The 26,090-nt window shown below is 42.0% G+C and overlaps 1 protein-coding gene across 1 annotated transcript; it reads right to left on the bottom strand.

The window, feature by feature from the left end:
* Positions 1 to 19,433: 19,433 nt before the first annotated feature.
* LOC116316695 (protein NLRC3-like) lies at positions 19,434 to 25,729 on the bottom strand. Its single transcript, XM_031735324.2, has 6 exons — positions 25,656 to 25,729; positions 23,747 to 25,541; positions 23,494 to 23,667; positions 22,743 to 22,916; positions 22,149 to 22,195; positions 19,434 to 21,973 (listed from the first exon to the last, which is right to left on the bottom strand). Exons 1-6 carry the CDS (start codon positions 25,690 to 25,692, stop codon positions 21,402 to 21,404), a joined length of 2,799 nt encoding a protein of 932 aa, XP_031591184.2. The 5' UTR covers positions 25,693 to 25,729; the 3' UTR covers positions 19,434 to 21,401.
* Positions 25,730 to 26,090: the final 361 nt, after the last annotated feature.

The following is a 26,090-nucleotide window of genomic DNA, read 5'->3' as shown; positions in this document are numbered from 1 at the left end:
CTGAGCCATTGCAATGCAATGTTATTTTTCATCTATTCTGTATTTGATTTGCTGCTGCCATTGTTTATGGCCCAGTTGTGGCCAAGTTTTAGCTTCTGGACAGTTATCATCATTTTGAGAATTTGTCTCTAGAATAACTTTTTATAAAGAGGAGTTCATGGCTAATTTAATGACTGCAAGGTGCCCAGGTCCCATCGCTGCAAAACAACCCCAAATCATCATCCTCCCTTACCGTGCTTCACAGTTGGTATGAGGCATTTGTGCTCCTGTACTGTGTTTAGTTTTCTCTAAACACAAACTGTGCCTTATGACCAAACTTCATTATTATTGCCTGTCCAAAGGACATCAGGCTTAATTTACTAATATTTGCATGCAAACATTCCTATCCTATGCAAACAATGTGTACTCACACAAAATTACCATGGGATCTATTCAATTCAATTCAATTCAATTTTATTTATATAGCGCCAAATCACATCAGCAGTCGCCTCAAGGCGCTTTACATTGTACAGTAGATCATACAATAATACGATCTACTGTTGTACTTTATTGTTTCAGAGCCTCTGCCTAATAATCTGTAATGCACATACTAGTCTATTTTGTTGATAAATTTTGTTCTCATTGTGTATGTAAGACCTGTGTATGTTTGTGCAATTGTGCAATCTCCAGAGAATTTAAACACTGTCTGCATACTGACCCACTCACATTTCTTATATAACAAAACATATTAAGGTAAAGCAGAGAAACTGATGATGATTTTTCTAAGAGAAAAGCCTGCACTTAGTGATGGCCAAATGAAGCTTTCTGAAGCACTGAAGCTTGTATTGATAAACGGTTCATTACTCGAAGCTTTTCAACACAGTCCTCTCTGGTTACATCTGGTGGCCACAAGTATGAAGAGCAGCTTGAATCCACAAAATAAAACCAACTCCTTCATAATGATTGCTCACTCTACAGAGCGGAATTCTGTGTGATATTGGGCTTCTGTTGTGTTGCTTTGAACGCGTATTTTTTGGTGTTAAAAATGTAGTTTATTTGTTTAATAAATAATTTTGACCAGTAAACTTTCCTTGTTTGAACATGCACCATGGTGTGGTCTTTCTTTGGTTGTGACTTCTTGATGTTGGTAAATGCAATAATTGAAAAATACCACGTTACATATAACATACATATAATAATGCACATTATGCAGTATGCTTCTGCTGTGAGGTCCAGCCTCCATGTACTTATGCAATTAATCGCTAGACGGGTATATTTATAAATAATATTATATTAGGGAAATTTTCCTATACATATTTTTGACCTGGGGGTAGAATTGATTATGAAATGGAAAGGGAAATGCTTATGAACTTTCAAATTAAAACCATGATGCATTTAACGTAACCCTTTTTCATTTTTATTTGAGAAGAGAATTAGTTCCACTGTGCGATGGCCGAACTTGTTCCTTTTCGTGGAGATAATTTCTCCTGCCTTAAGGAAAATCCCTTCACATGTCACAGAAGAGGCTGGAGTGCAGAAAAACTGGTAGAGATGCAGTTATGGCTGCACAAACTATCAGCTAAAGAGAATAAATAAATTAAATTGCTGCACATTTTGTAGACTAACATTTTAAGATTATTTTTTTAAATAAAATATATCTTTGTATAACATTAAATGTTACGAGTCAAATGGAAGTTTTTCTAAAGTTATTTAATGATATTTATATTATGAAAAGCAGATTTTTGACATTTTAAGTTTTTCCCGTTTTCAGATGAAATAAACACGCACAAAACAAAAGCAAACAGCCAGAACACAAAGCTGGACAACCCACCGACCAGAATCAACTCAAAATACTCCCACACAACAGAACCAAATCTCTCAGTAGAATGATCAGTGGTTCGCTATCTGCCACCATCAAAACACTCCACAAATCCCGCAAATGATTCACTTCGTTCCATTTGAATCAGGTACCGAAGCAATTACGTGCGTAATGAAGCTTCGGACGTCACTGGTCACGTGACTTTTGCCAAACGAAGCAAGCCTCGACACAGTGCTTCTGAACCAGTGTGTTGTTTTTTTCGACACACGCTCCGGAGCGTCAGCTTCAAGCGGGCCATCACTACCTGCACTTCTAAGGCAAAAAATAAAGAGAAAGTCTCACTATGGAGAACTGAATAGTACTGTTCGGGCTCCAATGAGGACACCAGAAGAGAAGCTGTTTTCCAAAGTGTTTCCATGGAAGTGATGACTGTTAAAAAAATTCTACAAAAAAAAAAAAAAAAAAAAAAAATTATAATTAGAGTTTTGTGGCAGAGGTGTTGTCCCTGGCTCAGCTGCAGTGGAGGAGTGAACAAATATATAAATATAAGTGGAAATATTTTATTTAAGATACTTGGGCTCAAATAACATATAACATATAATAACATAATTTTCCCCAAGACACTTACTCTGACTTGAGTGAAAAAAAAAAAAAAAAAAAAAAAACTGGAATCAATGTTCATATGAAAAAGACTAACAGATTACAAGAAAAAGAATAAAACATGTGGAGGTCTGATCTGTCAGCTTCAGATGAGAAACTTAATGCAATGAAAAAAAATCCAGATTCACTGGTATTCATGGGATCAGTGCCAAGAAATTATTCTGTAAGTGACAACATCCACAGTGTGCTTCAAACTCAACGCTAAACCCTCCAGGCTGAGCTGGATGCCACCACCTGAGGAGGAGATGAAATTCTGAGGCTATCAAAGTGGAATCCTTCTGCCATCTGGGTATGTCTAGAATTTCTACGCATAAGAATTCTGAACAGGATTCAAGTGAAAAAAGTACGGCCCGCTGGAGTCCGACACCCTCTGCGAACAAGTTCATCTTATTGCTGGCAATGCAGAACAGGTTCCTGTAACTGTTATATAGGGAATGAATGGCTTGTAGCAACAAGCCAGACACTCAATACACCCGAGCTACCCCTCACAGGATACTCCAAGGGATGCACTCAAATGCCTTCTTTAATTCCACAAAACATGAATGGCAAACTCCCACGTATCATCAAATATCCTCAGGAGGATAAAGAGCTGGTCTAGTGTTCTCTGACCAGGTTGAAAACAACACTGTTCTTCCTGTATTTGAGACTCAACTAACCTCTTCAGCGCCCTGGCATAGACATTCCCAGTGATGCTGAGAAGTCTGATCCCCTCTCCCAAAGAGACTGTTTCATTATCCCAGGACGTTACTAATGACATTCACACCACTAGATCAGATAATTTCTCCCACTCAATCAAAATCTCCTCACCCATAGTTCAGCCTTTTCCTGTTAGCAAGGCACCTCAAAGTCTGCCATTCCCTTCACCTGTTCATTCTGCTCAGGTGAGGGCAGTTAATGTTCAGCCATCGCCTGTTCCTTGTTACGTTCTTTGTCTAGGCGTGTATGAACGCAACAAGAAATTGGCCCACACACAGACCACCCAAGTAAATACACAAACAACAATATCTTCTAAAATGCTAAGCAGCCATTTATTTACTTCAGCTGTGAGCAGTGCCAAAAATAACAAACAAAACTCCCTACTGGTCCCTGTGCTTTCCTACACAAAATAAAAACCAACCAAAAGACAATCCACTTACCTAACTTTCTAACCGAAAAACAGGAGAAAACTTAAACAAAAATGGCTTCTCACGCCTACTAGGCTGCTGCAGTGAAGAATATGTACAAGGTGAACAATATACACGATTGCTACTTGATAAGACTATTTACAACTATTTACAAAACTACGATACTAACAACAGACACCCGAGTGGAACATAGTGGATACACAGACGGACCAGCCCCAAAAAAAAAACAAAGACAGAGGACGCGACTTAAATACACACAGGGAGATTGCACACAGGTGGGGAACACAGCTGGGAATAATCAACAAGACGAGACAGAGGTAAAACTGAACACACTCACATGAGACGCAGACCTTCACAATAAAACAGGAAACGAGAACAAATCCTTAAACATAACATAAAACAAAACACTGACAACATTAAATCGTAACATTTCCCCCCACCCAAAAATCAAACATTTAACCCCAAATGAAAATGTTTGATTCATGACCTAGAGAGCCATGAATGCTGTAGTCCTGGAGGACCAGCGCACAAGGCACTGGCCGCTATTCTGCAGGCAGACGTAATGCTGAAGCGGTCCTCCGGACCCTCCAGCGAAGACGGACGAAGGCTGGACAGGCCCCTCGGACCCTCCAGCGGAGACGGACGAAGGCTGGACAGGCCCCTCGGACCCTCCAGCGAAGCGAATGTTGGCTGGACAGGCCCCTGGACCCCTCCAGCGGAAGCGGAAGGCTGAAGCGGTCCCTCGGACCCTCCAGCGAGACGGAATGCTGAAGCGGTCCCTCGGACCCTCCAGCGAAGACAGGCGAAGGCTGAACAGGCCCCTCGGACCCTCCAGCGAAGGCGAATGTTGGCTGGACAGGCCCCTGGACCCCTCCAGCGGAAATGGAAGGCTGAAGCGGTCCCTCGGACCCTCCAGCGGAGACGGACGAAGGCTGGACAGGCCCTCGGACCCTCCAGCGAAGATTTAATGTTGGCTGGACAGGCCCCTTGGACCCCTCCAGCGGAGACGAAGGCGAATGTTGGCTGGACAGGCCCCTCGGACCCTCCAGCGAAGATTTAATGTTGGCTGGACAGGCCCTTGGACCCCTCCAGCGGAGACGAAGATTTAATGTTGGCTGGACAGGCCCCTCGGACCCCTCCAGCGGAGATTTAATAAAGGCTGGACAGGCCCCTCGGACCCTCCAGCTGAAACAGAATGCTGAAGCGGTCCTCCGGACCCTCCAGCGAAGACGAATGATGGCTGGACAGGCCCCTCGGACCCTCCAGCGAAGCGAATGTTGGCTGGACAGGCCCTTGGACCCCTCCAGCGGAGACGAAGATTTAATGTTGGCTGGACAGGCCCCTCGGACCCCTCCAGCGGAGACGAAGACGAATGTTGGCTGGACAGGCCCCTCGGACCCCTCCAGCGGAGACGAAGATTTAATGTTGGCTGGACAGGCCCTCGGACCCCTCCAGCGGAGACGAAGCGAATGTTGGCTGGACAGGCCCTCGGACCCCTCCAGCGGAGACGAAGATTTAATGTTGGCTGGACAGGCCCCTCGGACCCCTCCAGCGGAGACGAAGACAAATGTTGGCTGGACAGGCCCCTTGGACCCCTCCAGCGGAAACGGAAGGCTGAAGCGGTCCCTCGGACCCTCCAGCGAAGACGGACGAAGGCTGGACAGGCCCCTCGGACCCTCCAGCGAAGACGAATGTTGGCTGGACAGGCCCCTTGGACTCCTCCAGCGGAAACGGAAGGCTGAAGCGGTCCCTCGGACCCTCAGCGGAGACGGACGGGCTGGACAGGCCCCTCGGACCCTCCAGCGAAGGCGAATGTTGGCTGGACAGGCCCCTTGGACTCCTCCAGCGGAAACGGAAGGCTGAAGCGGTCCCTCGGACCCTCCAGCGAAGACGGACGAAGGCTGGACAGGCCCCTCGGACCCTCCAGCGAAGGCGAATGTTGGCTGGACAGGCCCCTTGGACCCCTCCAGCGGAGACGAATGAAGGCTGGACAGGCCCCTCGGACCCTCCAGCGAAGACAGACGGATCCCGGACGAGCCCCCAATTCTGTTACGTTCTTTGTCTAGGCGTGTATGAACGCAACAAGAAATTGGCCCACACACAGACCACCCAAGTAAATACACAAACAACAATATCTTCTAAAATGCTAAGCAGCCATTTATTTACTTCAGCTGTGAGCAGTGCCAAAAATAACAAACAAAACTCCCTACTGGGGCCTGTTCTTCGTACCTCGCTAAGTAAGTTAGCCGGATTTGAATGTTGACGATTTCGCGTGATCTTGGATCGTTCGGTTCTCCGAAGCTCATCTGGGACTTGCTGTCATAGCAACAGATCCGTAAGAGTAAGCCTGCTCGGGAGCAGGTTTACTTTATGTAAACAGGATTAGATCGCGGCCACTCAGGTATGTCTGCTGCAGTTATATGAAAGCAAGAGCGATATTTCTCCACTGTTTTACCATAAATAAATATTATCAATGTAACTAAAGATAATGCAGTATTTGATTCTTTTATTGATTGCATACAGATACATACAGATCATTTCCGAAAAAAAGGGAAATGTACTATTAACCATTCTATTACATGTAGTAGATCATGTCAGATGTAATTCATATTTTAGAGTCTTAATAGTAAATTACTTAGTGTAATCAAGATGAGAGACCACGACTATAAAAGCGAAGGTGGATTTGGGAAGTCTGTCGCAGCCATGTCCTGTCCGTTTGTACGCGAGCAAGGAAGGTGCAAGATTGATAAGGAGAGTTTACAGAATTTAGCGTATATTGCGGGATAGACAGGATCCTTTAGCTCAGCGACGACGGTGTGCTCATAGAAAGATATCGATTCTCCGTGAGGGTATTATTTACTTTCTTCCTCCCCTTTCTCTCTCTCTCTCTCGATATATATCTATATCTATATATAGATATAGATATATATGTATGTATGTATGTATGTATGTATGGATGACTTACTGTACTGTATATACTTACTCCCGACTTACTGTGCATGCTTCAGTCACCCCTTGCATGGGAACAGGTAAAAGTGATGGAGTGTTATTCAAACTACACACATAAAAACCCACAATGTCAATAAATGTCACAGTACAAAAGGGGTGTGACGAGGGGTGCAGGACCACCACCTGTCTTTATTTGCTCTGCCCTTTTCTTGGTTGCTGTTATAAACAAACAGATTATTCCAGGGTCTCTTGTCATAGACTAAAAGCAATATAAGTGATAAATATTACCATTCTGTGGAATATTCTTATATTTCACTTTTACTTTTTCCCATGTTCTAGTGGGTCCTGTTGTGGCTCTAATGTGAAAGAGGATATGATGTAATATAATATAATGTAGTATAATATAATATCACATGATATAATGTAATATCATGGATCACTTACGAGTTTAATTTGTCAGCAACTTTCTGCCAGCCCTCTCTCTTGCTTTTGCAGCCTTTGCAGTGTTCCCCTGCGTTTTAATTAAACTCTGAAACTCCTGCTATCCCTCAATCAAGAGTTCTTGCTCTGCTGCCGTGAGATACTGCGCGCTCCTTCGACATCTTCGCCGACCAATCACAGGGTTGCCGATCAATGTTTCTACTATCGATCGTAGCCCTTTTAAGCCACCCAGTGATCTCAGATTACTTCATCCAGCTATACTAATCGTCAACAACAGGTGCGTTCGGAGAACCGGATTAGCGAGCTCAAAGTTAGCGCGATGATTTGATCTTGGATGTGTCATTTGATCTTGGATGTAGTAAGCGAGGTACGAAGAACAGGCCCCTGGTCCCTGTGCTTTCCTACACAAAATAAAAACCAACCAAAAGACAATCCACTTACCTAACTTTCTAACCGAAAAACAGGAGAAAACTTAAACAAAAATGGCTTCTCACGCCTACTAGGCTGCTGCAGTGAAGAATATGTACAAGGTGAACAATATACACGATTGCTACTTGATAAGACTATTTACAACTATTTACAAAACTACGATACTAACAACAGACACCCGAGTGGAACATAGTGGATACACAGACGGACCAGCCCCAAAAAAAAAACAAAGACAGAGGACGCGACTTAAATACACACAGGGAGATTGCACACAGGTGGGGAACACAGCTGGGAATAATCAACAAGACGAGACAGAGGTAAAACTGAACACACTCACATGAGACGCAGACCTTCACAATAAAACAGGAAACGAGAACAAATCCTTAAACATAATATAAAACAAAACACTGACAACATTAAATCGTAACATCCTGTGCCAGCCCCCAAGACGAGGGCAGCTGTGACCCAGTCTACCTCCACAGCCGTTCCTGTTTCTCGGGTGGGGATTACTGGTGTCCAGCCACCTTCTGTGCCTGTCCCAGCGCCCAGGGTGAGGGCAGCCAGAATCCAGGCTGACCTCCCTAGAGGCTCGGAAGAGCTAGCCTCTCCACGTGCCAGTCTACCACTTCATCTACCTCCTCATCCAGCTTTACACACCGTAGCTCAATCCCTGGTCAAATTAACAGAGCTATTCCCAGCTCAAGCACCCGGTTTATTATCTCAGGCTGCAGCACTGTCACCATCTCTAACCCAACCATCAGCTCAGCCATTAACCTCACCAAGAGTAGCACAGTCACCTGTAGCTCAGTCTCTTCCTGTCCTCCAGTCACCTGTGGCTCAGTCTGTTGCCCAGTCCCCTGTATTCCAGTCAGTCCAGTCTGTAGTCCACTCTCCTGTAGCTCAGTCGCCCGTTGCCCACTCTCCTATCCAGTCTCTGGCCTAGTCACTCATTCATCCCCTTGTTCAGTTCTTGAGCCAAAGGTTTCCACACCTGCTGGCCCTGCACCGCCAGCTCCCACACCGTCGCCTGCAGCTGCCCTGTCGCTATCTGGTCATGCTTCATCTAGTCCAGCGAGTCCCACGCCACCTCCTCGCCCACATCTGATTTAACGTTGGCGGCCACCTTGCAGGTCGCTGACTGGACCTTGTCGCCGGCGTGGTCGGCCTCTGGATCTGCTCAGTTGCCGCCACTGCCTTCCCCATGGCCGCCCTCCTGAACTGTCTCAGTGTCATTAGTTCTACTTTCTGTTTCATTATGTTCAGCTGTGTTTTCACTGGTCCCCAATGATCATCATTAGCCAGTGTACTTAAGGATTGGAGCCCTTCTCTATAAAGGGGAGAGGAATCAGGAAGGGGGGGGGGAGGTTGCAGCAGGGAAGCCTCGGAGACTCCAGAATGAAGTGTGCACATTTTAAAAGATTTTTAACCTGGCCTGGTTTTGCTTTTAAAATAATCTGAGGATGTTGGAGGGAGGACTCATTTTAGTTGGGATTTTTTTGGATCTGCTGGGAGAAAAAACACTGGATTGGAGACTCTCTGCGCCCATGAAAAGGAAACTGGACAAGTTTTAGGGAAGTTTCAGCTCCAAAGTGGAAGCCAAAGGATTTGATGTGGAGACCCAACCTCGAACGACACCAGGCCTGAAAAGGTGGGTGGCAAGCCTTTCTGAGGAAAACGCAGGATTGATTATTTTTGGCTGCTTGTTCTTCCAAGTGACCACCTTTCCCCTGTTGGTAACCAGGCTAACAACCCTGACCGTGGTGGCTTTGGGCCTTGGATTCCTGGCCAGAGTTGTGTTCAGCCAGTAGTTTGACTCTGAGGAAAAATATCTTGTGTACCCCATTGCAGTGTGCATGTGGTGGTTCCTTACTGGTCAATATTAGAGCTACTACTTTCTTGCACGGAGGCCATTTTGGGCCTTACGTAACATAAATTTTATAGGACATCCACTCTTGTTAAGACTCTGGCAACGTCTTAAAACACACCTGAATGCTCCAGCAATAAGTTTGATCATTTTTCACAGGACTGCATAGATTCCTTTGCAAACTTTCTTTATCACATTTATGGAGCAGTTTAAATATTGAGAGAAATCTTCTTACTGCTCTGCAAACAGTCAGCCAGATCCTCCTGCTTCATTCTCCTCAGGAAGTGCAGTGTGATTTTCACAAATGCCTCTCTGCTGCTGTTCCTCTGCTCTTGATTCTCAGTGTCTAACACCTCCTCATCCTCCTTCTGACTCTCTAGGTTTTGCCTGTAACCGGGATTCAGAACCTCCTGGATCTTCTTCAACTCATTCTTCACAAAAGTGATAATGTTTTCCTCCAGCAGCTGGAACACAACAGTAGTTGCATTAATGAACCAGTTGGGGTGAAATTGTGGACCACAATATAAGAGCCATGAAACAGTGACATTGCACTGGTCTACAAATTGCATCATGTAGATGACTGTGAACAGAATAGATGTAAAAGTACAGTAGTTGTTGTACATGTACAGACCATAAATATGGAGTCCAGGTGTTTTGGATTCTGCTGGGCAGAATGAACACTGGGAACCACTGAGCGCTTCGTGTCCACTCTGTGGAGAAATCATGATTAGTTCAAAGTGTATGTAGTAACTGATATTTTGACAAAACACTGAAGCAAGTGACTCCCTGTGGTTGTAATAACCCCACAGAAATAGTTTCTGCTTATCCCACTAAGAATAAACGGCTCATCTTTGAGTTTAGCTTTGAGTTTGACTTCTTGCACCGTTGGATGGATGTACAGCAGATGAGGAAGTAGTGATTCATGATTCCCTAGATCCCCTCATGTTCTTAATCCAGTGCAGCAGAGCGAGCAGAGAATAAATCCTTAATCATCTTTTGAGATGGCAGCTGTTTGACCATGACTACTTCTCCTTTTACAAAATCTACTCTGTTCTCTCTCCACTCCCACTGAGATCACTCTTTTTTTTTTGACTCTTGTTGCTCCACATTGATTTCCTGGTTTTAACAGTTACTGTGTTAGATCGGTTAATGATAATACAGAATAAAAAAATACAATTTAAAAAATCACATGTGTGTATATTTCTAAACTCTGTACTTTATCATCTATAATAGGGCTAAATATTAAAGCCATTATTTAGAGAGTTCAAGTTTAATGAGGGGACTCGACCTCTTTGACACATCAGACTTGCATACACTCCAGTTCATTTACTGTGTGCCCCTAGAACAGCACATCACCCAGAAAACCACCATGCATTCCTGCACTCCAAGGTTCTGTACTTGTAAATATATTTAAAGGTCAATAACATTATTATTAATATTTATTACTGATAATTCATTATTTAACATAATTTTTTGATTGATTATTTAAAAACAAACAAACAAACAGTGGGTGTGTTGTGTGAAATTAGAGTTGCCATAGTGATTGTTTTGGTGTTTAAAGCTGTGCGGAGTGGAGCAGTGTGCCATAGCTGCAGCTGAAAGGACAGGCATTACTACTTATGTTTGATCAGAAAGACTAAGGTATTATTATTATTATTATTATTATTATTATTATTATTATTATTATTATTCACTCAAATGTGTGTAAAAAGAGTTCAACATTTATTCAGAAAAAAATTACCTCTCTGCTGGAGAATGCTGTTGTCTAAAATCTTCACCAATACCTTTTGAGAAGTTGCTTTTTAAAGACAGACAGCAGGGTTCAGGTGTAGGCCAAGGCTCAAGTTTAAGTTGGTTTCTGTGAATAATGATGGAGCAGTGATGTGAGTGCTGAGCTATGACATGGTGAAGAGTTATGGACAGTCAGAGGTGGTCATCTCACACATCAGAACTACAAATGCTACTGCAGTTACACTGTGATTCATCAATGTGAGAGGCACTCCTGCACTCCAAGACTCTATCATTGAAAACAAATGTTTTCCAATATACAAGGTTGAATAACATTATAATATTTATTATTCACTATCATTATAACTGGAAGATTTTATTTCTTTTTGAAAAATTGAGTGTGTTGTGTCAAAATATATTGATTGTTTCGTTGTTTACAGCTTCTGGGAGTGACGTGTGTCCTGCCACTGTTGAAAGGACAGACAACACAACTTATGTTTGTTAAGAAAGGCTAAGGTATTCTTATTCTTATTAACACCCCCCCAAAAAAACAACAAAAACCCCCCCCCAAAAAACCAACTTTAACACAGACTGTGTAACACATGAACACAAAAATGTATGTGTGAAGAAGAGTAAAGACATTTACAGGTTACCTTTCTGGTGGAGAATGTTGTCCCATAAAATCTTCACCAATACCTTTTGAGAAGTTGCTCTTCAAGGACACACAGCTGGGTTCAGGTCCAGGTTGATTCCTGTGAATAATGATGGAGCAGTGATGTGAGTGCTGAGCTGTGACGTGGAGAAGAGTCATGGACAGTTAGAGATGGTCATCTCACCTCTGAGCTGTGGTCTGGCTCTCATGTTCCCCACACAGACTGGTTTTAGAGGGAGGGACTCCCTCCTCTCTGTCCTCACACTGATCCATGCTGCTGAATTCACGTCAGCTCACACACACTTTCTACCTTCACCTTCAGAGGAAACACAAATCATGCATGTGCACATCAACTGAAATCCTCCTTTCCATCATCTGTGCTGTCCAAATATCAGCTGATTCTTTTCTGCTACATCTGAGTGTCAGCTGAATGCAGTCAGACAGCAGTGTGAGGCAGAGGAAGCTGCCATCAGCGGCTCTACTTCTACTATCAGTCCATTAGATGGCGCCATGAAGCTACTTTGACTGAATATTTTAATTTCTTCCTCATCACCTGAACCCCTAATTGGATAATCAGAAAAAAAATGAAAAGCTGTACAGTAATGAGTATGCAAACTCATTGCCTTGAAAAAACAAAGTTATGCTTACTTAGGATAGATAATTTAGGGCAACTTATTTATTCTGAAGTGTCTGAGAAAAAGAGTAAATTTGATTTGTGTGTAGATGTAGACCTCTAAACAACAGTAATACTCACCATCAAGAAACTGACTCAGAGCTGCAATTGGTAAACTTAACTGATGTTTTACCAGAGAAATTTCACAAGCAGACAGTGGTGGAAATCTAACTTCCAGCCCAGCGAGCAGATGTTTTTAAACTTTTTAAAACAGATATTATTTAAAAGCTTGAATGAATGAATTGCTATGGGGAGATGTTGATCAGTAGGAAAAGATGTAAAGCATAAAAACACAGTTAGAAGTCCAAAATATTCCAAACTCGTCCAGCAGGTAGGATTAGTCTTTGCCGGGCTGATTCAGTCCCTGGGCCTAATACTTGACACCCCTGACTTAGAGGGAACCAGCAGGGGGCTCTCAGCGATTCCTGTTAAATATTCTCCATGAATTATGGAGAATATTTAACAGAAATTAACTATGATCCTTCATAAAACAATCTGATCATGAACATGAAATCCAGGATTTTTATAGTTTTACAGTTTGATGGTGAGCTTGTTCAGAGTCCATCTTACTAAACATCACATTACAGTCAGACTTTCTCTGATCGGATCTGATGTGACGTGCACACTGAGACACATTTCATGATGCTGTTAACAAACTGTTGTTGCCCGATAAAGAAAAACACAAACTGTCAGTCTGACGTGATGTGAGGGGGAAAAGATCTTCTTACATGGATTGGTTTGAAAAGCTCTAAATTCGATATCAAAAACTTTTTCGTTAAAGGAATTTTGTGTATTGTTTTTATTGATTTATTCAGAGATGTATTCAGAGATGCAATGAGTCCCAATCTGTTCCCCAAACAAACACACATTAACAAAGAGCAGCAGCTCTGTGATGAAGAAGAAATCTCAGACTCAAATGAATCAAAGTTGCACTTACTCAGCTTGTTCCCATGAACTTCAGTCTGCAGCTCTCTGCTGCCTGGACCAGATTTCTATTGAAAAACAGAAAATCCTCCGCTTCTTCCCTGTGATTGCTCCTCTGCATCAGGAGACTTCTGCCAAATAAAACACTTCAAACCACTAAAAAATCCTAATCTGCAGCTCACAGGTCAAAGATTAGCTTCACACTGAAATGACTTTAATGCCATCAATAATTAACCTGCAGCTGCTATATGTTAGAGATACAATATCTCCAACAGTGTCAGCACCCACACTCTGTGCTCTATTTGGAATATCAAGGTTGCTATTCATCCTGTGACATAGAGCTACGTTTTTGTCCTCTATTGCATTAAAATTAGTAGTTTTCCCTGCCCCAAAATAATTGAAACATTTTTCTGGCATGAAATTCAGAATTTGAAAAGTTCAAATGCAAAAACTAGAAATAAAACTGACACTGAATGAAATGTCTTATTTGAAAAATGTAATTTAAATTATTTTTTGTTTTTTTTTATTTTGTGCAGAAACCTTTAAGGTCACCAGTTTAGACAATTCATAGGAAACAGTGGCAAACAAATTTAAGATGCAACATGAAACATTACAAATAATGAAAACACAGTTCACAAACAAAACACTGAATAAATGATCAGCAATAAAATGACCATATAAACAATAAATTTTAAGCAGAAGACAATCCACAAAAGTTGCACCACACGCTGCTCAAAACAAGGATAAACATGAAATCAATATAAAATGTAACATAAAAAAGTAAGAATAAGAACTATATGAGTGTCATCACAAGTAAATCAAGACAGAACTGCATGAAGTTAGCAAGAAGCAACTTTGTGATAATCTGAACAAATGGATAAATGAGACTTGACATGATCTGATTTGTGTTCTCTGACTGGTGCTCAGGTCAGGTGCTCAGAGGCTCAGGTAGGATTTAGCAAGGCTTGAAGCAAAAGCGTTTGTCTTATAGCACTCACAGAAAGCTTTCATTTGATACAATGTTGATGGAGGCGGCACTTAGAGGCTTTTACATCTAAAGACTTAATTCAAGATTCAAAGCGTTTATTGTCATTTGTACAAGAAAAATTAGCCTCTGATCCAAGTCCACTTGCATCTGCCAATCCCTGGCAACCTTCAGCGAGCCCAGGTCTGGGTTTGACGGGCTCGTCATCAGCTTGTCTCCTTCCCGCACAAATGCTGATAAAAACTGACGCTCCTCTTGGTTCGTGAAAGGTTGAGCGTTGATGGATTTTCTTTTGCGCTCAACTTTCTCAGCTAGACACCTGAGAACCTGGTTGTGTCTCAATGTGCATCTGCCCTGAGTAAGGCTAGTCCTACAACAAACCAAGATGTGCTTAAGTGTAGCTGGGACTGTACACAGGGGCCAGGATGGGTCCTTTCTGAACCACAGCTGCAGATTTATTGGGGAAAGCAGCACATCGCATGTCGCTCGGATGATGAAACTTAATGTAGGAGCTCACTAGCCTCTCTAGTCGATTGGCATGATTGAGCAAGACCTCGTACACTGTCAATGGCCACAGTAGTCTGGGTAATAACCCGAACCGGAAGCACCAGAGCTTCAGTTTCCCTGGGAGTGCAGTATTGTTAACCCGCTTGAGGTCATTAGCCAAGATCTGCCTTAGTTGTTCTAGTTGCCACGTATCATTGAGCCGCTGCACTAGTGCATCTCCACCAGTGGGGATCTTTGTACAACAGGGAAAATCCCTCTCCAACGTACACTCATTAGGGAGTAAAATAGATGACTGCTATTGATAGGGAAAAACAGAGACCTGTGATCTTCTGCTGTATTGCACTTCAGAGAAACAATGCTGTGTGGATCGATACTGGAGTCTGAACTGCAGCTGGCAGGATTTCAGCTCTTCAGTGGCGATTGCCACATGGAGCTCTCCATCTCTTCTCTGAGCCCTTGGTATTTCTCCAGCTTCTCGTGTTCCTTCTTCCTGATCTTGCTGTCATTCGGAACCGCTACATCGATCACTACGGCCGTCTTCTTCTGTTTGTCCACCACCACTATGTCCGGTTGGTTAGCCAACACCATTTTGTCCGTCTGTATCTGGAAGTCCCACAGGAACTTAGCTCGGTCATTCTCCATCACCCTTGGGGGCGTCTCCCATTTTGACCTTGGGACTTCCAGGTTATACTCGGCACAGATGTTTCTGTATACTATGCCGGCCACTTGGTTATGGCGTTCCATGTATGCCTTGCCTGCTAGCATCTTGCACCCTGCTGTTATGTGCTGGATTGTCTCTGGGGCATCTTTACACAGCCTGCACCTGGGGTCTTGCCTGGTGTGATAGACCCCAGCCTCTATGGATCTTGTACTCAGAGCTTGTTCTTGTGCTGCCATGATTAGTGCCTCTGTGCTGTCTTTCAGTCCAGCTTTGTCCAGCCACTGGTAGGATTTCTGGATATCAGCCACCTCCTCTATCTGCTGGTGGTACATACCGTGCAGGGGCCTGTCCTTCCATGATGGTTTCTCGTCTCCGTCCTCTTTCTTGGGTTTCTGCTGCCTGAGGTATTCACTGAGCACTCGGTCAGTTGGGGCCATCTTCGTGATGTATTCTTGGATGTTCGTTGTCTCATCCTGGACTGTAGTGCTGACACTTACCAGTCCCCGGCCCCCTTCCTTCCGCTTAGCGTACAGCCTCAGGGTGCTGGACTTGGGGTGAAACCCTCCATGCATGGTAAGGAGCTTTCTTGTCTTGATGTCAGTGGCTTCTATCTCCTCCTTTGGCCAGCCTATTACCCCAGCAGGGTACCTGATCCCGGGCAGGGCGTAGGTGTTGATGGCCCGGATCTTATATATATATATATATATATATATATATATATATATATATATATATATATATATATATATATATATATATATATATATATATATATATATATATATATATATATATATATATATATATATATATATATATATATATATATATATATAGATATATAGATATATAGATATATATATATATATACACACATATCTATCTATATCTATCTATCTATATATATATAGTGTACCAAAACACAGGTGCAGGCTGTGTAAAGATGCCCATGAGACAATCCAGCACATAACAGTTTCGAGTATGGACTTGAAGTCCTGAGGTCAAAATGGGAGACACTCTCTAGGGTGATGGAGAATGACCAAGCTAAGATCCTTTGAGACTTCCAGATACAGACGGACAAAATGGTGATGGCTTACCAACCTACCACCACCAACATAGTGGTGGTAGACAAACAGAAGAAGACGGCCGTAGTGATCGATGTAGCGGTTCCAAATGACAGCAACATCAGGAAGAAGGAACACAAGAAGCAGAAGAAATACCAAGGGCTCAGAGAAGAGCTCAAGAAAATGTGGAGGGTGATGGTAACGGTGGTCCCAGAGGTAATAGATGCACTAGGTGCGGTGACTCCCAAACTAGGCGAGTGGCTCCAGCAGATCCCAGGAACAACATCTGAGATCTCTGTCCAGAGGACAGTCCTAGGAACAGCAAAGATACTGTACAGGACCCTCAAGCTCCCTGGCCTCTGGTAGAGGACCCGAGCTCGCCCACAGGGGCGAGAGGGCTTTTAAAAAAAAAAAATTAAAAAAAATGTATGTATCTATAAAATGAAAGTGATGATAAAGTTATTCTGTCATTCATAAATACTATTGCAGTCATGAAGTGCACCATGTTAAATGACCTGGCCATGTTGGGTAAAACCACTCTCACAGTACACAACACTGCATACGTTGTTCACAAGAATCATTTTCACACTGACCCTGAGGTTTATTTTTCGTCATTCTGATCATGAGAACAATGATAATAATAAACTGTTTCAACACTGTTGTCAGCAGTAACACTCATTTAATAATAACACCCAACACTCATTTGGAAAAATTGTCTAATGTGAGACATCAGCTGTATTTAGTCAGATACAGTTAAGCCCATAATTATTCATACCCCTGACAAATTTTGACTTAAAGTTACTTTTGTTCAACCAGGAAGTTCTTTTTTGACCAGAAATGACACAGGTGTCTCCCAAAAGATAATAAGACGATGTACAAGAGGCATCATTGTGGAAAAAAATATTTCTCAGGTTTTATTTATATTTTAGCAAAAAGTATCATGTCCAGAATTATTCATACCCTTCTCAATAATCAATAGAAAAAAGCCTTTATTGGCTATTACAGCAATCAAACGCTTCCTATAATTGCAGACCAGCTTTTTGCATGTCTCCACAGGCATTTTTGCCCATTCATCTTTAGCAATGAGCTCCAAATCTTTCAGGTTGGAGGGTCTTCTTGCCATCACCCTGATCTTTAGCTCCCTCCACAGATTCTCAATTGGATTCAAGTCAGGACTCTGGCTAGGCCACTGCAAAACGTTAATGTTGTTGTCTGCTAACCATTTCTTCACCACTTTTGCTGTATGTTTTGGGTCATTGTCGTGCTAAAATGTCCACTGGTTCCCAAGGCCAAGTTTTTCTGCAGACTGCCTGATGTTGTTGTTGAGAATCTTCATGTATTGCTCTTTTTCATGATGCTGTTTACTGTGATTAGGTTCCCTGGTCCATTGGCTGAAAACACCCCAAAGCATTAGGTTCCCACCACCATGTTTGACAGTGGGGATGGTGTTCTGTGGGTTGAAGGCTTCTCCTTTTTTATGCCAAATGAAGGCAACATCATTGTGACCAAATAATTCAATTTTTGTTTCATCTGACCATAACACTGAAGACCAGAAATCTTCTTCTTTGTCCAGATGAGCATTTGCAAAGGCCAAACGAGCTTTTGCGTGCCTTATCTGGAGAAGTGGCGTTTTCCTTGGTCTGCATCCGTGGAACCCAGCAGTGTGCAGTGTCCGTTGGACTGTCTGCCTTGAGACATTGCCACCAGCAGAGCCCAGATTCACCAGAATGGCCTTGGTGGTGATCCTGGATTCTTTTTCACCTCTCTCACTATCCTCCTGGCCAGCACAGGTGTCACTTTTGGCTTCCGACAACGTCCTCTGAGATTTTCCACTGTGCGGAACATCTTGTATTTTTTAATAATACTTTGCACTGTAGCCACTGGAACTTGAAAACATTTGGATATGGCCTTGTAGCCCTTTCCTCACTTGTGAGCAGCCACAATGCACAGCTGCAGGTCCTCACTGAGTTCCTTTGTCTTAGCCATGACTGTCCACAAACCACCTGCAGAGAGCTGCTGTTTTTCACCTGTTGAGTTGATTAAAACAGCTATTTCCAATTAATCAGGGTAATTAGGATGCTTTAGAACAGCTTTGACTATTTGGAATGGTATGGAACTTTGGATTTTCCCAGAGACTGTGACAGTTTGTGAAGGGTATGAATAATTCTGGACATGATACTTTTTGCTCAAATGTAAATAAAAGCTGAGAAATTTTTTTTTTTCCACAATGATGCGTCTTGTACATCATCTTATTATCTTTTGGGAGACGCCTGTGTCATTTCCAGTCAAAAAATAACTTGCTAGTTGAATAAAAGTAACTTTAAGTCAAAATTTGGCAGGGGTATGAATAATTTTGGGCTTAACTGTATCTATCAGATAAACAGAACGTTTTTTTATATAATTTAATTTTGCTATATGTTGAATGAGAAGCTCGGGTGACTGGGAGAACTGGAAAGCACCCAGTACAAGTGGTGAGTCCACAGATGATATGCAAAATGTTGTTTTTACTGGACCTTTATTCAGATTAACGCATTACAGAAACGTTTTCTTTTATTTTTTTCATTTTATTGCCATCCAGTGGTGACTCTCAGTAACTACAACTCCATGCATACAGCACTGACAAGAACGATATTCACGTTGGCATTCAGTGCTAACGTTCATCACTGATGTGAATGTATTTAATATTAAGCATCATGTAAATGACAGATATGAGCAGTGACCAACCAGAGTCTTGGTCCAGTCTTGATTCGCATCCAGAACCTTGATAGGCAGATTTAGCCAAGCAAGTGTTTTGATACATTTTATCCAACACATTCAAAACCACCAGCAGTTGCTGCTTCTATACTTCCTTACAAAACCAATGTCGTATTTTTTATATATACCTCAGTAACTGTAACCATGTATGACTCACTCAGATCATTGCATTTAAATCTGAGTTGCTGATTAAAAATAAATAAGAAACAGGCAGCAGATGTGAAGTGGTACAGGTTTATTGAGACTATTTAAAGCTCTTGGTAACTGGAAGCTGTACTGAGCTATAGTTGGTAACAAACTACAAGTACACAAAATAAAATCTTTACAGACACTTTCAATATGTACAACATACACGATGTTTTCAGTTTGAGCATAACTTCTTGAAAACAGTTCAGTTCCCAAGTCAATTCTTTCAGAATTTACACACTATATAATGAAATATAAGCGACCAGCATTTAACACATTGCACTAAAAAAGGTTGTGAGGGATGGCTGAGCAGTGGAGATGGAAAGAAAAAGTTTTTAAATAGTTTGATAGTCCTGTCTTCTTAATTCCTGCCTTCTGCACTTTCACTGTGCACATTAGTTGGCCAAACAGAGGAAAAGCTCAAGCTGAGAAAAAATAAATAACTAGGTATCTCAACTTCAAAACCACCTAAAACTAATTTCCCCCAAGAACGAGACCATGAAAGAAAGGGCCCAGACTGGATTGGCAGTTCCTGGGTCCAAACTAAAGAGGAGGCCAAGTGCAGTGGAAGGAGAGGAAAGACACAAACACAAATCTTAAAACTTTTAATCAGAAGGTCTTTTTCTGATGTCATGCGTGATTTTGCAGCAATACATGCACAGCATGTCACGATTGGTGTGTGGACGTGGAGAAGAGGGGACCTAAACGCAGGACTCGTAGGCTGGTGAAGGACGCGGACGGTGTTTATTGTGATAGCAGGATGAACAGAACATGAGACAACTGACTGACTGACTGGCACACACAGGATTGATGATGACAAGACAAGGAACTGAGGAAACTGAGGGCTTAAATAGGCAGGATAATGATGATGATAAGAGACAGATGAGTGCACAGCTGAATATATATAACTAATGAGACACCAGAAATACAACTGAACGTAATGCACACAGAACAAAGGCTAACACAATAAAACAGGAAACATACATTTGAAGTTAAACGGTGAGAGAGTACAAACTGAAAACGTTGGGTCAACGACCCAGGAACCCTCACACAGCACAGATAGTTTACAAACGCAGTGTACTGTGTTGAGAGGTGATGGGTCTTTCTGTGAAAGAAGTATTGCAAAATACAGTTAAAAAAACAATTCAATGATTCAATTACTGGACAAATCCACAACAATTATCAGTGTGACTCATGGTATGTGTCCACAGGAGCGTTTCTTTTTGCACTTCACAGTCGTTGCCTATTTAGCCACGCAACTTCAGCAGCATTACATCGGTTTTGAGTGATGGGGTAGTTACCTGAGTTGTTCATAATTGCATGGAGTTTTGTTCTGGTATGTTTTCAGTGCTTTTGCAAACACTTAAAAACACACTTGTTGTTGAATGAAATTATCTTAAATAAACTCAGTGTTTCTGCAAGATAGTGTCATTGTTTAAAGTTTAGTTCATCAAGTGTACAAAAACAGCTTGTGGACAGTTACCATTACAACGGTGACAGCCAGCAGAAAACAGACTACCTCATGGTGTTAGGATCAAAGTGTTAAATCTTCTGGGTTTAAAGACTGTGGGTGAGTAATTTTATCAATTAGGGAAACTTTCTAAGAAACTATGAGTCAAAACTGGAGGACTAGCAGACAAAAAAGTTGAGGTGTTTAAAACTAAAAGAACTATCTGGTCTGCAGCGGGCTGGTTTTGGGTGACAATGTGACAGTAAGACTAAGCTAAAGTCCATGCAGCTGGTGTGGTGATTGACAGTTGAACAGATGTCACAATAGACATCTGTAGGGTGTATCCTACTTTACTAACCTCTCAGTTATTACATTATAATTCATTCACTGACACATATTCATACAGTACTTTATCTATGACACATAGTTTAGCAACCATGAGGCCTTGTACCTCCATATCCACAGCCACCTAAATAAACTGAGAACTAAATACTTCCACTTGTGAAAGTCTAAGGTAGTGAGTGCTGAACTGAGCTTTGGGGACTATCTATACTAAACTGAACACAGAGATGCTGAAGAACCAAGAGTGATCGAAAACCCTGATGACATCCTGAACACAAATCCAAATCCAGGATAAAGAGGTTCAGTGAATGTGGTGTTGAAGGTGTGGAGGTGGATCAGAGTGTCAGAGGAGACTCTGTAGAAGGACAGAGTGCCAGCAGGACAGTCCACATACACTGCTACTCTGCCAGACCAAGAATAGGAAGAGCAGATGAACGTTTCTCTATTGTTGTGCCAAGCAGAGCAACCTTTATCAGATATGCTGAGACACCAGGACTGATCATTAAATCCGAATTCAATTTCATTTCTAATATCTCTGTGTCCCTTTCTTGGGATTCTTCTGTAGCTCACTGAGATGTGAACCTGTCCACTTTTCTCAACCTCCCAGTAACAGCGACCAGTCAGACCTTCTCTACACAGCACCTGGGGGCACCATTTATCAAATCTATCTGAATGCTTTGGATATCGTTGATCCTTGTCCACATATGTCACCTTCCTGTTGTTGTCAGACAGTTTGAGGTTTGTGTTCACTGTGTTTGTGTCGATTGTGAGTTGACAGGAATCTGGTGGAGAGAACAAACACAATCCAGCTGCAGTTATTGATCCATCATCTGTTCATTGATTGACACTTTGATGATGACTCCTGACATCAGAGATGTGAATGAGTGATGTGACAGTTTGAAGATGGTTGAATGTGTGCTGCTTTATTTTCATGAATCACATTAAAAACACACTTACACTTCCTCAGACCTGGTGTCAACCATTGTTCTCCAGCAGGCTCCACCCTGAAAGGAGGAGGGGGGTCAGACCACCACAGTCTCTTTTATTATGGAAACATGCACATTACACATATTTCACAAATAAAAATGTCTATACATATATGTACACTTATAATTCATAATGTTAACACATTTATTCATCGAAATGTGAATTACAGTTCCATTGTTCTTGTTTGAATTTGAATCTCAGAATGATTTAGTTTTCTGTTTTTGTTTAATCTAAATTTACCACAAGTCTTAGTGCTAAACTAAAATGACATAGTGCTCCTTTAACAATAGAGAGCTGTCCAAACTAAAAAGCAGCTGGTTATAACTGGTGTTCCTGATGTATCTGCTACAAATAGAGCTCCTGTATACCCTTTATATTTATTTATCTCAAGTATATTTAGTGTCTCTGTAAGAAAAGGAAAAAGATTTTCACATTGCCTAATAATATACCAGTCATATCTATTATTAGGTAAACACACAGGTGCACAGCAGATAACAGAGCATTTTTCCCCACCTCTTCCTTCTCTATTGGACATGACTGTGGCTACAAAAGCCATTTCCATACCTAAGAGTGTCCAGACTCCAATGTGGATCTTCCAGTCCAGAATACAGGGCTTTCATTCCTGAGTCTCCTGGATGATTGTAACTCAGGTCCAGCTCTGTCAGATGTGAGGGGTTGGAGGTTAGAGCTGAGGCCAGAGAATTGCAGCCTTCATCTGTGATCAGACAGCCTGACAGGCTGCAGACACACAAAACAGCAGACATGATACATATTTTAGCAAATCTAAACATCAACATATCAAACTAAGTCCAACTATGTCCAGCTACCAACAACAAGTTGAACTATATCCATATGTGTGTGAAATTTTAATTAACCAGGCTAGGAAGTGGATGTTTTTGAGGATCAAAGTAACTCAAGTCTGCACGATGATAATTGTCAAGTGTAAAATGGCAGCAGGAAATATAAACCAAACTTGCTGAGTGTATTACTTGTAGGTTTTATCAAATCCAGTCCAACAAAATTGTTTGATCTATGAGACTCTCTATTTGGATGTGATGAAGAGTGAAGTGTCACCAACAGATACTGTGCGACAAAACTGTAACTACGGCAAAATCAAATTAGCCACAAGACAGAAGCAACAAGTTGGTTATGAAAACACTAAAACAAACAAAAACACAAAAACAGTCCTTATGAAGGCTAACACACTGAGTAAAAAAACTACTGCAAAAAACTATTTCACAAATTATGCAATCCTACAAATGAATCCATTATCGTAAACCTTTTATACACCATCTTAAATTGAGTTTATACTGACCGGAGAGTTTCCACTTTACAGTGCTGGCTCTCTAGTCCAGAAGAGAGCAGATTCACTCCTGAATTCTGAAGGTCATTGTTACTCAAGTCAAGTATTCTGAGATTTGAAGACTGAGAGCTGAGAATTGAGGACAGAACTTCACAGCTTCTCTCTGAAAGGTTACAGACATTCACTCTGAAAATGTGAAAATAAGAAGATATGTAGTAAGTTAGCAGTGCAGTGTATAAAAAAATGCATCTTACTTTTTACTTACAATACTTTTCTTGATGCTTTAATGATTGGCAGAAGCCTCAGAAGAGCCTGCTCTGAAGCAGAGTATTTCTTCAGATCAAACACATCCAGATCTTCTTCGGATGACAGTAAGATGAAGGCCAGAGCTGACCACTGAACAGGAGACAGTTTATCTGTGGAGAGACGTCCTGAACTCAAGGACTGCTGGATCTCCTCCAATAAAGAACGATCATTCAGTTCATTCAGGCAATGGAATAAATTGATGCTTTTCTCTGCAGACAGGTTTTCACTGAGCTTCTTCTTGATGTACTGGACTGTTCCCTGGTTGGTCCCTGAGCTATTTTCCATCTTTGTTAGCAGACCTCGTAGGAGAGTTTGATTGGCCTCCAGTGAAAGACCCAGCAGGAAGCGGAGGAACAAGTCCAGGTGTCCATTTGAACTCTGTAACGCCTTGTTCACAGCACTCTGGTGCAACGATTGTAATTTAGATTTTTTAAATAATGTATACCATATAGAGGTTGTTTGCTGTTCTTCCAGCAGATTGACTGCAGAGTTAATGAAAGTCAGGTGAACATGAAGCGCAGCCAGAAACTCCTGAACACTCAGATGGATGAAGCAGAACACCTTGTCCTGGTACAGTCCTCTCTCCTCTCTAAAGATCTGTGTGAACACTCCTGAGTACACTGAGGCTGCTCTGATATCGATGCCACACTCTGTCAGGTCTGATTCATAGAAGATCAGGTTTCCTTTCTGCAGCTGCTCAAAAGCCAGTTTTCCCAGAGACTCAATCATCTTACTGCTCTCTGGACTCCAGTGTTGATCTGTCTCAGCTCCTCCATCATACTTGACCTTTTTCACTTTGGCCTGAATTACCAGCAAGTGCACATACATCTCTGTCAGAGTCTTAAGAAGTTTGGTCCTTTTTCTAGTTTTCAGCACATCCTCCAGGACTGTAGCAGTGATCCAGCAGAAGACTGGAATGTGGCACATGATGTGGAGGCTTCGTGATGTCTTGATGTGGGAGATGATCCTGTTGGCCTGCTCCTCTTCTCTGAATCTTTTTCTGAAGTACTTTTCTTTCTGTTGGTCAGTGAACCCTCTGATCTCAGTTACCATGGTAATACACTCAGGAGGGATCTGATTGGCTGCTGCGGGCCGTGTGGTTATCCAGAGATGAGCAGAGGGAAGCAGGTTCCCCTTGATGAGGTTTATCAGCAGTACGTCCACTGAAGTCGGCTCTGTAACATCAGTCAGGGTCTTTGTGATATTGAAGTTAAGTGGAAATCGACACTCATCTAGACCATCAAAGACGAACATAACCTGGAAGTCCTCAAAGTTGCAGATTCCTTCTTTGGTTTTAGTAAAAAAGTGATGAATGAGTTCCACCAAGCTGAACACTTTCTCTTTCAGCACATTCAGCTCTCTGAATGTAAATGGAAATATGAACTGGATGTCCTGGTTGGCTTTGTCTTCAGCCCAGTCTAGAATAAACTTCTGTGTTAAGATTGTTTTCCCAATGCCAGCCACTCCCTTTGTCAGGACTGTTCTGATTGGTTCATCTCTTCCAGGTGAGTCTTTAAAGATATCTTCTTGTCTGATTGTTCTTTCTGGTTGGTGCTGTTTTGTAGATGCAATTTCAATATGTCGGACCTCATGTTCATCATTGACCTTTTCAGTCCCTCCCTCTGTGACGTAGAGCTCTGTGTAGATCTCATTCAGCAGGGTTGGGTTTCCTGCTTTAGCGATCCCCTCAAACACATGTCTGAACTTATTCTTCAGAGTAGACTTTAGATGTTGACAAAATCCAGTGGGAGTTCCTATTTGGAAATGAAAGGGAAAGAACTCAAGATATTAAGTAGATATTTATAGAGTTCTTATGAAAATTTAATCTCCCTAAACAATGGGAAAAAAAGAACTACAAATCCTCTTACTGCTCTTGAGACGATCAACCAGCTCCTCCTGTTTCATTCTCTTCAGGAAGTACAGTGTTATCTTTACAAATGCCTCTCTGCTGCTCCTCATCTGCTCCCCATCCTTATCTTCCAGCACTTCCTCATCCTCCCGTTGACCATTTAAGTATTCTGCATAATTGGGACTCAGAACCTTGTGGAACTTCTTCAGCTCGTTCCTCACAAAAGTAATGATGTTGTCCTCTAGCAGCTGGAACAGAATTTTACATGAATGACTTAGTCAGACTGAAATCATGCAGCCAAATATCAGATCCATGTTGGACATACTGATAATTAACTGGTCTACCAAGAGCAGCATGGAGATGACTGAACAGAATACATATAAAAGTATTTGTTGTACACATAGATACCATAAATATGGAGTCAAGATGTCTTTCATGGTCTTGGGCAGACTGA

Source organism: Oreochromis aureus, linkage group 23 (assembly GCF_013358895.1).
Source record: "Oreochromis aureus strain Israel breed Guangdong linkage group 23, ZZ_aureus, whole genome shotgun sequence".
Taxonomy (NCBI): domain Eukaryota; kingdom Metazoa; phylum Chordata; class Actinopteri; order Cichliformes; family Cichlidae; genus Oreochromis; species Oreochromis aureus.
This window is presented reverse-complemented; position numbering and strand designations above follow the sequence as displayed.